This window comes from Thermothelomyces heterothallicus, assembly GCF_042370625.1.
Source record: "Thermothelomyces heterothallicus CBS 202.75 unplaced genomic scaffold P884_scaffold_9, whole genome shotgun sequence".
In the NCBI taxonomy this organism is placed as follows: domain Eukaryota; kingdom Fungi; phylum Ascomycota; class Sordariomycetes; order Sordariales; family Chaetomiaceae; genus Thermothelomyces; species Thermothelomyces heterothallicus.
The window spans coordinates 178840-191494 of NW_027192570.1; the positions used below are offsets into that span (position 1 = coordinate 178840).

Sequence of the window (12655 nt, forward strand, 5' to 3'; positions counted from 1 at the left end):
GTGCTCCCTCCTCCCCTTTTCCACTTTCCCCAGAAGGCAGCAAAGGCGTCCCTGCCAAGCATGGTCCGGGGCTCGTCGGAGGTTAGGAGAAAGAATTCGCCGGACCCGCTAAAAAGTTACCAATTTTTTGGGCGGCGAGCAAGGGCAAGATCCCGCGATTGGCGACCCGAGGCTACACTACGCTAAGTTTGCACTGCAGGTCGATCTCATCCATCGGCTGGGAGATGGACCAGACACAACCATGAAGACAGATTTCAAGTTCTCCAACTTGCTGGGAACAGTCTACTGCCGGGGCAACCTCCTGTTCAGCCCAGACGGCACCCATCTGTTCTCGCCCGTCGGTAACCGAGTTACCGTCTTCAACCTCGTCGAGTATGTTCCCACTGCGCCGTTGATATGAGGGCGGGGCGGGTCGAGGTCGAGCTTGGCTAACCGGGTCCAGCAATAAGTCGTACACCCTCCCGTTTGCCCACCGGAAGAACATCGCGAGGATAGGCCTTACCCCGCAAGGCAACCTGCTCCTCTCGATCGACGAAGATGGCCAGGCAATCTTGACCCACGTCCCGCGTCGTGTGGTCTTGTACCACTTTTCCTTTCGGTCGCATGTCACCGCGCTGGCTTTCTCGCCATCCGGACGCTATTTCGTGGTTGGGCTGGGGAGGAAGATCGAGGTCTGGCACGTCCCCTCGACACCCGACACGAACGCCGAAGGCGACCTCGAGTTTGCGCCGTTCGTCCGCCACCACACCCACACACAACACTTTGACGATGTCCGGCATCTCGAATGGTCGAGCGATTCTCGGTTCTTCTTGAGCGCGTCGAAGGATCTGACGGCGAGGATATGGAGCTTAAACCCGGAGGCAGGGTTCACGCCCACGGTCCTGTCGGGTCACAGGCAGGGAGTCGTCGGTGCTTGGTTCTCCAAAGACCAGGAGACAATCTGGACGGTGAGCAAGGATGGAGCCTTGTTCGAATGGCAGTACACGACAAAGCCGGGCCGGGACGAGGATGAGATGGTGGACGAGTCGGACATGCAGTGGAGGATCGTCAACAGGCATTACTTTATGCAGAACGCCGCAACCCTCCGGTGCGCTGCCTTTCACCCCGAATCGAACCTGCTCGTCGCCGGCTTCTCGAACGGTATCTTCGGGCTCTACGAATTGCCCGATTTCAACATGATCCACACGCTCAGCATCTCGCAGAACGAGATCGACTTTGTGACGATCAACAAGAGCGGAGAGTGGCTGGCCTTTGGGGCGTCGAAGCTGGGCCAGCTGTTGGTGTGGGAGTGGCAGTCCGAGTCGTACATCCTGAAACAGCAGGGCCACTTCGACTCCTTGAACGCGCTCGTTTACTCGCCGGACGGCCAGCGCATCGTGACGACGGCGGATGACGGCAAGATCAAGGTCTGGGACATTGAGTCCGGTTTCTGCATAGTGACCTTCACCGAGCACACCAGCGGTGTCACGGCTTGCGAGTTTGCCAAGAAGGGCAATGTCCTTTTCACTGCTAGCTTGGACGGGTCCGTCCGGGCGTGGGACCTCATCAGGTACAGGAATTTCAGGACGTTTACCGCGCCCGAGAGGCTCTCTTTCACCTGCATGGCGGTCGATCCCAGCGGTGAGGTGGTTGCTGCAGGGTCCATCGACTCCTTTGACATTCACATCTGGTCCGTCCAGACCGGCCAGCTGCTTGACCGGCTAGCCGGCCATGAAGGGCCCGTGTCGTCTCTCGCGTTTGCCCCGAACGGCGGTCTCTTGGTCAGCGGCAGCTGGGACCGGACAGCCAGGATCTGGTCCATCTTCAGCCGAACGCAGACGAGCGAGCCGCTTCAGCTGCAGTCGGACGTTCTAGACATCGCGTTCCGGCCGGATTCGCTACAGATCGCCATTTCGACGCTTGACGGGCAGTTATCATTCTGGTCCGTGTCGGAAGCCCAGCAGGTCTCGGGCGTTGACGGGCGCCGCGACGTTTCAGGAGGGCGCAGAATCACCGATCGCAGGGCGGCTGCGAACGTGGCGGGTACCAAGAGCTTCAACACTATCCGTTACAGCATGGACGGATCTTGCCTCCTGGCGGGCGGAAACAGCAAATATATCTGCCTATACTCCGTCACAACCATGGTGCTCCTCAAAAAGTTCACCGTGAGCGTCAACCTGTCGCTCTCGGGCACCCAAGAGTTCCTCAACAGCAAGCTGCTCACAGAAGCAGGGCCTGCCGAGCTCCTCGACGACCAAGGCGAGGCATCGGACCTGGAGGACCGGATTGACAGGTCGCTGCCCGGCTCCAAACGGGGTGACCCTTCGGCCAGAAAGAAGAGGCCAGAAGTGAGGGTGACCGGCGTGGCGTTCTCGCCAAGCGGCTCGTCCTTCTGTGCCGCGTCAACAGAAGGTCTCTTGATCTACAGCCTCGACAGCACCGTGCAGTTCGACCCGTTCGACCTGAACATGGAGATCACGCCTGCTTCCACCCTCGCCGTGCTGGAGAAGGAGAGGGATTACCTAAAGGCGCTGGTCATGGCCTTCCGCCTGAACGAGGCCGGCCTCATCCAACGGGTGTTCCAAGCGATCCCGTACACGGAGATTGGTCTGGTCGTCGAGAAGTTCCCTACCGTGTACGTGGCACGGCTGCTGCGCTATATCGCCGCCCAGACAGAGCAGTCGCCGCATGTCGAGTTCTGCCTGCTCTGGATCAAGGCGCTGGTGGACAAGCACGGCGCGTGGCTGACAGCCAACCGGGGCAAGGTCGACGTGGAACTGCGCGTGGTTGCGAGGGCGGTGGCCAAGATGAAAGACGAGATCAGGCGACTGGCCGATGAGAACGCTTACATGGTGGATTACCTCCTTGGACAAGCCAGGGACAGCAAGCCGGCCGGTGGCGAGCCCGGCGGGTTTGAGGATCTCGGGATGAAGGCATTGCCTTCGACAACGAAGCAGGTCACGCTAAACGATGTCATGCAGGAAGACGTGAGTGAGGAGAAGGAGGAGGAGGAGGAGTGGATTGGGCTAGACTAGGTATGAATAGGACGGCGTTGTGGGAATACAGATTGATACCAATGGCTAGGTGTGTACTGTACAGTCTCTTTTTTTTTCCTTGGTGGCCGTCTAACGCCTTTTTGAATCAGGCTTGAACATGGATACCCGTCTTGTTCAGCAGCTTTTCCATAAGCTTAGATGTTCGGGATTTCCTGTGCCGGTCAGTCAGCCCGGGTTCTCTCCCTCTCTCTCTGGGTCCGTGAGATGTCCTCGAGTAGGATGCCAACATACCTCCCAGGCTTCGTCGAAGCCGCAGCTCCGGACCCATCTCGGGCCAGGTGCCTCAAGCGAGTCAACAATCAGATGGCACACCTTGTTCCAAAGCTCGTCTCCTGTCAACTTCAACCAGCCCTTGCCCTCCTGCTCGTACTTCTTGCAGATGTTGTGGCAAATGACTGCGGCCCGGCCGAGCTTGATGCCGTGGCCGTCGTCCTGAAATGTGTGCAGGCGGGCAATGATATCTGTTTACCCTCCGTCAGCATGTCTTTCACCTCCTGTTTCCGGACGAACACTACACAGTCAAGAAATGTTATACTCACCGGCCAGCGAGCCCCCGGCCTCGGGCTTCCGCGGCTGGTACGCCGCCAGCTTCTCGGCCAACAGCTCTGGCGCGCCGCGAGCGACGTACTGGAGCAGGTCCATCCGGATCTTCCACTCCAACATGCGCGCCTTGATCTCGACGGGGACCCAGTCCTGAGCGTTGAGCGTGACGAAGAAGGGGCTGGAGGTGACATGGTGCCTATTTGTCGTTTGGTAGTGTTGTTGTTAGCGCCTGCATCTTCTCCGAAGACCTTTACTAAGTTTCGCCCTCTTCACTTTTGCTTTCTCCCCCTTTCAAAAGACCCTGCCAGGACGCAAAAAGAAAAGAAAAAGAAGAAAGAAAGAGAGAGAGAGAGAGAGAGAGAGAGAGAGAGAGAGAGAAAAGAGAACTCACATCAAAAAGAAGTCAAACTTGGGCTGCTTTCCGTCCTTGACCATGGCGGCGGCGGCGGCGACGAAGAGCGCGGCGTCAAACATCTCGGCCGTCTTCTCCTCGACCTCCTTCTGGTCCGGCCGGACCCGGACCCTGGCCGCGATGGCCAGCATCTCGTCCCTGGCGCGCGCGAGCACGCCGTCCCGGATCTTGTTGGCGTCCCCGTGCCGGGCCGCGCCCGCCAGCTTGGGATTCGCCCGCACCGCCGCGATCAGCTCCATCACCCCTTCTCCCGCCTCCTTCCCCTTCCCCTCCCCGCCTCCCTGCCGCGCCAGCCGCTCGGCCTCGAGCAGGTACTCGCCCACCCAGCCCTCGTGCACGGCGGCCTGCGCCAGGGCCTCGGCCACGATGGCCTCCTGGCCCCACTCGACGCCGTACATGAGCTGGATGAGCGGGTGCAGGACGCCGGCGAACATGCGGAGCAGCAGGTCGTCGCTGCCGCTGTCGAAGAGGTACTTGCGGACCACGGGCTGCCATGAAGAAGAAGAAGATGATGAGGAGGCGGCGGAGGCGGCGGCGGCGGGCATCTCGGACTGGAAGAAGCGCAGAAAGTCCGGGTAGTAGGTCTCGTCGCCGAGGTAGCGGGCGGCGGCGGACGGCCAGGGGCGCAGGTTGACGGGCTCGTCTGTGTGCGGGGAAAGGGCGGGGCGTTGGTACGTTGTGTTGTTGACGTAGGCGGTCTGGAGCGAGGACGGAGGGGCGCCGGTGCCGTAGAGGGCCAGGAGGTGGTGGGGGATCTGTCAAAGGGAAAGAAAGAAGAAGCAGACGGCATTAGGTTAGGAAGAGAGACAGAGTGAAGAGAGGGGGGGCGTACGTGGTTGTGGTAGTGGAGTTGGTTGAAGAAAACGTGGTGTTTCTAAGGAGATGAAAACAGAAGCGGTTGGTTAGCAGGAGGAGAGGACGGTCGGGGGCCGTGAAGCCAAAGGAACGGGGGGGAGAGACGCAGGGCAGAGATGCAAACTGACTTCCATGTCCTCCTGCAAGAGCTCCGAGACCTTCTTGGCCGCCTCGTCCGTCTGCCTGATGTGCCAGAGCCCGGTATTGTCCGGGGTGACGTGCATGTTGTAGGGGAGGTCGGCGGTGGAAGCCATGTTGGTAGAGTGAGCAAGTCGAGATAGCCTAGTCGCGGCAGTCAGGGTCTTCAGACTTGGTGAGACCGGTCGTGTCAATGCCCGCATTCAGTGAGTCGGGTATAAGTAGGTTGGTGTAGGCAGAGGCTCGAGTAGTTCCTCGTAGTCTCGTCACTGCCAACTATTTGTTAATCATGAACTCTGTCGCGCATCGACATCACAATCCTCGTCACTCGCACCGTGTAAGTGTTATATATATATTATAGTCGGTCGACTGCGGCTGGTGTTGATCTTATGCGGAGGAATTGAATCTTAAGGCCGTACTCCGTATATTCTTCATCGACAGCCGTCCTTGTTCAACCGGAAACTCCGGAATCTGAAGTGTTAGATGCGCATTCGGCTTGGCCTCGCAAGTACGACGTAGCTCGGCGCCGTCAAGCGTTGACCAAATGGCGATGAAGGGCAAGCGGGATAGGACGAAGTTGGACGAAGTTAGTTATTGTGTTGGACAGTGCTGTACATGTACATAGGTGCTGTGGTTCAGGAAACCCCAACGACGCAAATGACATCACGACTTGCTACACGGCCCAATGACTCTCCGACCATGTCATCGTGAGAGTTGGACTGGTCGGGGCTACCAAGCAAGGAACTCCCTACCTTTTTGGCCCTTTCCTACTTGGGAACTAACCTGAGGCATCGCGCTATCCTTGCCGCGGCCAAGGCCCTCCTTTGTGACCAGTTTGATGCATAGTTAGAGGTACTTCATTTCCATTGGCTATAGTATTCTAAACAACAAAAGGGTAGAAAACCAAAGAGAGAAGAAAAAAAAAAAAAAAAAAACCAAAACACAATCGGGGCCCTTGTGCCGCGATTCAACTAGATGATCCATTGCAGCCAACCGGTCATCTATATCATTCGCTTCCGGCCCAGCAACTCCGTCGACGGGGGATGTGGAGGGTATGGTATGTATGCATCTTCTAACCTGTATTTTGCCTGCCACTTCAGGCGTCCCAAAACAGACACCCAAAAAATGCCGCCGGTCCACCCCTCCTCCCCTTTCTCTTTTACTCTTTTACTAACTCCTTCATTCATTCATTAGCCGCGTCCCATTATTAGCGGTGTCCCTTTCCGCCCCGGTTCCCCAAGTTCCAGGTACCGTCCTAAAGGAGAGACCGGGCAAAGACCATGCCAGACAACGAGGAAGCCCAGCCTGCCATAAATCAATTAATTCCCCCCCCATGTCTGCTGGGACTTCGATGGACTCTCCTCGAAGCCCGCTCATTGATCAAACGCTGGGCCGTCGCCTTGTCGTAGCCGATTACCTTGGTCAAGTAGTACATCCTATATATTCGCGGTAGACGGTTAGTAGTCAGTCACCATTCGGACGAAGGAATGGAAGACGAAATGAAGGAATCGAAAACAAAAGGAAGACCAGAAAGACCAAAAAGACCAAATATATATATATAACTCACTTCTCTTCCTGCCCTTCTCTCCCCCTGCGGTCCTCCCAGCGCTGCTGGCACTCCATCCAGGCGACCGCCCGCCGCTTGGGGTCGATCCGCTTGACCTCGAACCGGAAGCGGCCGCTGACGGGCCGGTGGTCCGAGACGCGCACCTCGTGGCGGCGGTAGTCGAGCTGCTCGATGCGGCCGCGCCCCCCGCCGCAGCGGTACAGCAGCCGGTCGCACCAGGCCGGGCTGCGGCGCTTCTCGCTCGTGTCGTAGTTGTCGGTCCCGACGTCGTACTTGTACGTCGGCGCGAACTCGATCGGCCGCTCCTCGAAGGCGCGCAGCCGGAAGCCCGGGTTGCGCCGCCGCGCCACCAGCAGCTGGTCGCGCTCCAGCAGCTTGGCCAGGTTGCCCGCCTTGACCGCCGCCACCACCGTGTCGCGGCTCATGGTGTCGATGCGGTAGTTGAGGTCCCCGTTGAGCAGGCAGAGCTCGTGGTCCAGGATCATGGACCCGTCGCCGCCCCCGACGAAGCTGTCGATCCGCACGCCCGGGTCCCGCTGCGGCGGCAGCAGCTGCGCCTCCAGGATCGCCGCGATGTCGTTGTGCCGCGCGTTGGCCGCCCCCTGGCCCGCCGCCAGGTGGCAGTTGACGAAGCAGAGCGACGTGTGGTCCACCATGAAGCGCACCACGATGGCCCCCTTGTTGCCGTGCAGCCCGCCCATGCCCCGCTTGACCTCGGCGCTGCTCAGGTTGCTGATGCGCTCCCGGAGGTCGGCCTTGACGAAGATGCACGTGAAGAGGCCGACCAGCGGCGCCGTGTGCAGGATCTGGTAGAGCACGTCGCCCGACATGTAGTCGTCCAGGCTCTGCGCCAGGAAGTTGCGCCAGTCGCGGTACTGGTGGCTCATCCGCTCCTGGTCCGAGCCCTCCTTCTTCTTGGGCTTGAGGAACCGCTTCGCCGTCGCCGTCTTGTCCTCCAGGTCCACCAGCTCCTGGAACCCGAAGACGAGGATGTCGGGCGAGCCGCTGCTCTGCAGCAGGTCCCGGATGAAGGTCGCGTCCGCCTCCGAGTAGCGCAGGCTGTGCGGCGTCGACGCGCCCGCGTTCCACGTGAGCACCAGCACCCCGATCTTCTCAAACGTGCAGTACTCGACGTCCTTGAGCTTCATCTCGCTCTCGAGCCAGTCTTCCTGCAGGAGCCCGTCCCAGGTGCGCAGCACGTTGTCGGCGCCCAGCGACACCACCTGCGAGAGGTCGAGCTTGTAGAAGCTCGACCGGTCGGCCACGATCCCGACGACGGGGTTCTTGTGGGCCTGCCAGTCCTTCTTGAGGAGCCACGGCGTCTGCTCCATGTCGAACACCATCATCCTGCCCGTGTTGAACCCGGCCCACAAGTACCGGCCCACGCCGACCAGCGAGTTGATCTTGTACTGGCTGACGTTCATCACCCCGAGGCAAGAGTAGTCGCTCCTCGAGTAGATGCTCACCTTCCCGTCGCTGTGCCCAAAGTAGACCCTGTCCGCGTCGGTCGTGAGGATCGTTCCGGACGTCACCTCGCCGGCGCTGTCCTGGACGAGCGCCCGGATCAGCACTTGGAACTGCGTCCTCCCGTCGGGGGTCGGCAGGAAAACCCGTATCTCCTTGCCCGTCGCGTGCCACAGTTCGTCTCCCACGACCATCGAAAACGTGTGCCCCCTTGGCACGCGGAACGATTGCGTGGGGCCCACGGACAGGTTCGGAACGCCCCGCTCGTCGGGGGCCCAGACGTGCAGCGTCCCGCTCTCGTCTAGCGTCCACAGCTCGTTGTAGTGCCTGTAGATCTTGATGATCTCGTAGCGGCCGTGGGCGTTAGGCCTCTGGTTCAGGATGGCTTGCGTCTGGACGTCGGCCTCCAGGAGCTCGCCGTGATTGTTGCCGACCCAGATGCGCTTCCCTTCCTCGTCCACGTTTTCGCCCGGCTTGAAGATGACGGCCGTCCCTTTCATGCCTTCGCCCATGGCCAGGCTCATCAGAAGCTCGCCGTCCTGAACGTTCCAGGCCCTGGTATAGGTGCCCGTGGTGCAGACCACCGGGCCGCAGACGTCGAAGACCCGACTATCGTAGTTGGTGGCGATCTCGTGCACCCCCTTGCTCAGGTAAGGCTTGCTCCGATTCGTCCTGGACGTGTCTGGGTAGGCCGTCGTGATGGGCGCAGGGGCATCACTCCTGGTGGAGCCTGCCGCTTGCGCGTCCAGAGACCGGTGGTGCTCGACGGGAGTAGACGGCGTGGTCGGCGCGCGCAGGTCGTTGGCGATCCTGCTCGGCATACGATCCGTGCCCATGTTGAGGGACCTACCGTTAAGCCTGGGAATCGTGGGCGAGGCGTACGTAGTAGGCGTCGACCCGGCCAGCTTCTGCGCGACCCCGCCAACCGCGCCGATCTCGTGAGGGTAGCTGGTGTTCAGCACTGGCCTGGGTGGCCGCGGTGGCGGCGCCGAAGTCGCGTGTGCGGGCCGTGAAGAGTCGATAAAGCTCTGGGGTCTCGCCGGGAGCTTCGGCGGTTGCTCGCCGGTGGGCTGCGGCGTGAGAGGGCCACCTGCCTTGCCGTTGGCGCTCTCTCTGTCCAGCCTCCTAGCGACTGCCGTAGGGTGAAGGGGTGGTGGGTCGAACGGGTCGCTGGCTGTGTGGACCGCGGCAGGACGCTGCGGCCTTTCCGGGTTCGCCCTCGGCCGCGAGGGCAACGCGGGAGGTGTGTCTTCTTCGGCGGTCCCATTACTGCTCGGGGGACTGCTGAAGGGCGAAACCTTGTCGCTCGGGCGACTGGGGGTCGGGGCGGGCTGGCTGGGTTGCGCGAAGAGGGAGAAGCGAGCTGCTCCCATGGCCGGTTTCTCTGCCCGGTTGACCGGGGGTGGAACAACCGACCTGGCGGCATCTCTGTTCTCCCGCTCCCGCTTGAGTTCCGCGGACCGTCGAGGAGGCGGGGGGGACGGGGGCTGCGCAGGCGCGAGGCGAGGTGATACGCGGGGTTCGGAGACGGGTGTACGGGGACGGCTAGGTATCTTGAATTGCTTGGTCGCGGCCGCGGGCGATGAAGACGACGACGACGACGACGACGACTGTATCAGCGAGTCGGCGTTGACGAAGGCAGGGCGGTCGCCTGTTGGCAATCCCGCGCCTCTCTTTGGCGGCGAATGTGGCGGTTCGACCGTGAGCGACGGAGGGTGCGCGGGGCGGGGAGCGATCGGCGGCGGGAGAGGGCGCGAGGGGGACGTGGAGAGGCCGGTAGCGGCGGTCGTTTGGTTGACGTTGGAGGCGTTCAGCCGGTCATGTGGGCGGCTCGGGGGGACGGGCGGTGGTTCGCGAGTCGCCGACGGACTCGCATCCCGCTCGCGCAGTCGTGAGGGTTTCGTTGCTGGAGCGGGCGCCGGTACGGGGGATACTGTTCGCGAGCTCGCCCCGGCTGGCGGCGGATTGGCATCGGGCTTGTTCAGGTTCTCGAACTTGGCCAGCAGCGAAGACACGGGCCTCTGGCACAGCAGTCAAAATTCACCTCGGTCAGCCATGACCCAAGAGACAAAACCATTTTTGAATCTTCGCGAACGGGGGGGTTTAAGCTAAGCATTAGGGGGAGTGGCTTACAAGGGACGAGCCGTCGGGCCCATCGTTTGGCGGAGAATCCATGGCCGCTGCAGGTCGGATCGGGAGCAGCAGCAGTTCGGTCAGCGGATGACTAGTCCGTACTCAAGGGCCCATCAACCCTCGGCCAGGGAAGCTCCTCTGTCACGAGCCGTCGCACATCCGGAACCAAGTCGATGCCAGCACAGCTTTCTGCCAGGGGAAAGGAAAACGAGTGTCTTGAGCGTCGCAGAATGCGGGAACGATGCATTGGCCGGCCGCGGGGCAGTGGTGGTGGTGGGCACGGCAAAAATTAAGGTACAACTCGCTTTGTCTCGAGGGTTGCCGCAGACTTGCGCTCCAGCAAGACGGGACGGGGCTGTGCGGCGCGCGCCGATGGCAGGTTCCGGGATGTTCGTGGCACCCGTGTTGGTGTTGCGCACCGCTGCGGCAGATGACGGTCAGAAAGTGGATGCGCCGTGGCTCTGCCTGGGCAAATGACGATTGGATGCCCTTTTCTTCCCCTTTGGTAAGGTACGCTTAGGTGCTTATGGTATAGCGCAGCCCGCAGTGCCTTGCACCTAACCCACCCCCTATTACCCAGAGGACCAACAACACTCCCGACAGTGCCCCACAAACAAGCATCTGCCGAAAACAACAACCAACTTGCAGAACCAACCGAGACCCGAGACTTCGTAAAATTCGAAACCTGGCGTAATGCGCTCTGTTACTGGACGCTCCTTCTGCCAAGCTCATACATACAAATAATAAGGTAATGTACGGGGCACGGAGTATGTGGTGTCAAGCATTCGCTTGCTGCAACGACGAAGATTCTAGGACAGTGTTGCCTGTGAACTGTCATTTTCAAGGCGCGCTGCATTACTTCTATTCCCGCTCTGCGTACGAGGTACTTCGTGATAATGTGTTGTCGATGTCTATGTAGAAACAGCTCAGGCCATTTTATTTTGTTTTTATTTTTTTATTCTAAATTTATTATGCGCTCGCAGACTGGCAGTGCAGAATACAAAACTAGTCAGCAGACATATTACAGCGTTCACCACTGCACTACATTACTACAACGCTGCGGATTAATTACTCTTGAGATGTTCATAACTCCTGGAAGCGTCCGAATTGCCGCAGTGGGCTTGCTCCACGGAGTTGTGTAACTACACTACGTATTCCGTACATAGCTGCAGTATGCTCCACTCTTTTTTTGGTTCCAACAATCTTTTACGGATAACGTACGACTTTTGCTAGACCCCTGTCACCGTTTTGCGAGCTCGGCTCTTGTCAATTGCATCAACCCGTTGTGACCCGAGAGATTTTGGCGAAGACAAAACGCCTCAACATTGAGAAGCGCGCATTCAGAACTTGGGTCTCGAATCCAGTGGCAGATTTCCACAAGCACCATGAACACCGTAAGTGATTCCATTTGTTCATGCTACTACACTGGTTGGCGCACTCTGGTGCTAAAGCAGTTCTGTGCTCTGCAGGTCAAGTCTTTTTGGTAAGATCGCATCCGCGCCACTATGCCCGACCTGACGCTCGAGACTGATGAAGAGTCCCACATAGGATGGGCTGGGGCTCGCTCTGTGTCGGTATGCAAACATCTCCCTGCGTCGAAAAGAACGTGGAAGTGGGATAAATAGCAATCTTTGGGCGGCTGACTGGTTTGACGCTCCTCACAGCCGGCGGCGCGGCATACTATTTTGCGAAGAAGAACATCAATGCGGACCGTCAGAGTCGACTCGAGGAGCAGCGGAGGAAGAAGGCCATGATTGAATCACTCGAGCACTCCGAGAACGTGCCGAACCGGCCCCTTTCGTCGGCCGCGACCGTGGGTGGGTCGAACGGCAGTCCGGCGAACGGCGGCCCCGCGAGAACGGACACGGCAGGCTCCCCGAGCCAGGAGTCCAGCAGCGACCCTGCTCCGACGAGACATGCGCCGGCTACCGAAAGCCAGAGAGTTTTAGAGAAGAGCAAGTACGAGGCAAGCGTTCCATTCAGGAGTCCCAAGGGCGATCGGTTCTCGTAGGCCGCTGGCTGGGTGCGATTGGGGCGAAAACCAATAGGGATTTCAATAGCGGCAACAAAGCGGCGGGAATCGCCTCTCCTTGAGTTTATTTTTGGTGCGATAACACGACGACAGCCTGAAGTTGAGGAGGCACTATCGCGATCGAGACAACATCGCAAGACACCTTCGGGCAGCACGCCGATGACGCACTCATCATCGCAATACATCCTCCGTGTACTCTAGTTACCGTTTGCGCAAACCTATTCTTAGTTGCAGAGCTTCTAGGGCTCTTGTTCTGAACACAGATGGACTAAGGAGGGGGGGGGGCTCTTGGACTATGGCGGGCTAGCTATGCGTACATTGCGGATCGACATCTGCTTGTCCATGAATCAACTTTTATGAGTCGCGAATGGAGTAGCGACGGATCCGTACTTAGTCCGTAGTGTACACCATCATCTGTGTTGATCCGGACCAACCCGAAACTTCGATAGTTGCATGTCCGGCTGCCGGGATCGTGG

General features: G+C 59.5%; 4 protein-coding genes across 4 annotated transcripts; 2 read left to right on the plus strand and 2 right to left on the minus strand.

The window, feature by feature from the left end:
• Positions 1-241: 241 nt before the first annotated feature.
• Positions 242-3014, plus strand: P884DRAFT_198542 (WD40-repeat-containing domain protein; the record flags this gene model as incomplete). The annotated part of the gene is made up of 2 exons (XM_069438153.1): positions 242-372; positions 443-3014. 2 exons carry the CDS (start codon positions 242-244, stop codon positions 3012-3014), a joined length of 2703 nt encoding a protein of 900 aa, XP_069298067.1.
• Positions 2978-5646, minus strand: P884DRAFT_329164 (uncharacterized protein). Its single transcript, XM_069445624.1, has 7 exons — positions 5318-5646; positions 4974-5252; positions 4823-4864; positions 3970-4745; positions 3575-3774; positions 3267-3496; positions 2978-3187 (listed from the first exon to the last, which is right to left on the minus strand). Exons 2-7 carry the CDS (start codon positions 5184-5186, stop codon positions 3170-3172), a joined length of 1479 nt encoding a protein of 492 aa, XP_069298068.1. The 5' UTR covers positions 5187-5252; positions 5318-5646; the 3' UTR covers positions 2978-3169.
• Positions 5647-6361: 715 nt separating this feature from the next.
• P884DRAFT_128463 (Endonuclease/exonuclease/phosphatase) lies at positions 6362-10288 on the minus strand. The gene is made up of 2 exons (XM_069437190.1): positions 10148-10288; positions 6362-10035 (listed from the first exon to the last, which is right to left on the minus strand). The coding sequence occupies exons 1-2, from the start codon at positions 10187-10189 to the stop codon at positions 6547-6549; spliced, it is 3531 nt and encodes a 1176-aa protein (XP_069298069.1). The 5' UTR covers positions 10190-10288; the 3' UTR covers positions 6362-6546.
• Positions 10289-11532: 1244 nt separating this feature from the next.
• On the plus strand, positions 11533-12158 carry P884DRAFT_299157 (uncharacterized protein; the record flags this gene model as incomplete). Its single annotated transcript, XM_069444671.1, has 4 exons — positions 11533-11541; positions 11617-11630; positions 11696-11721; positions 11812-12158. 4 exons carry the CDS (start codon positions 11533-11535, stop codon positions 12156-12158), a joined length of 396 nt encoding a protein of 131 aa, XP_069298070.1.
• Between the last annotated feature and the right edge of the window lie 497 nt (positions 12159-12655).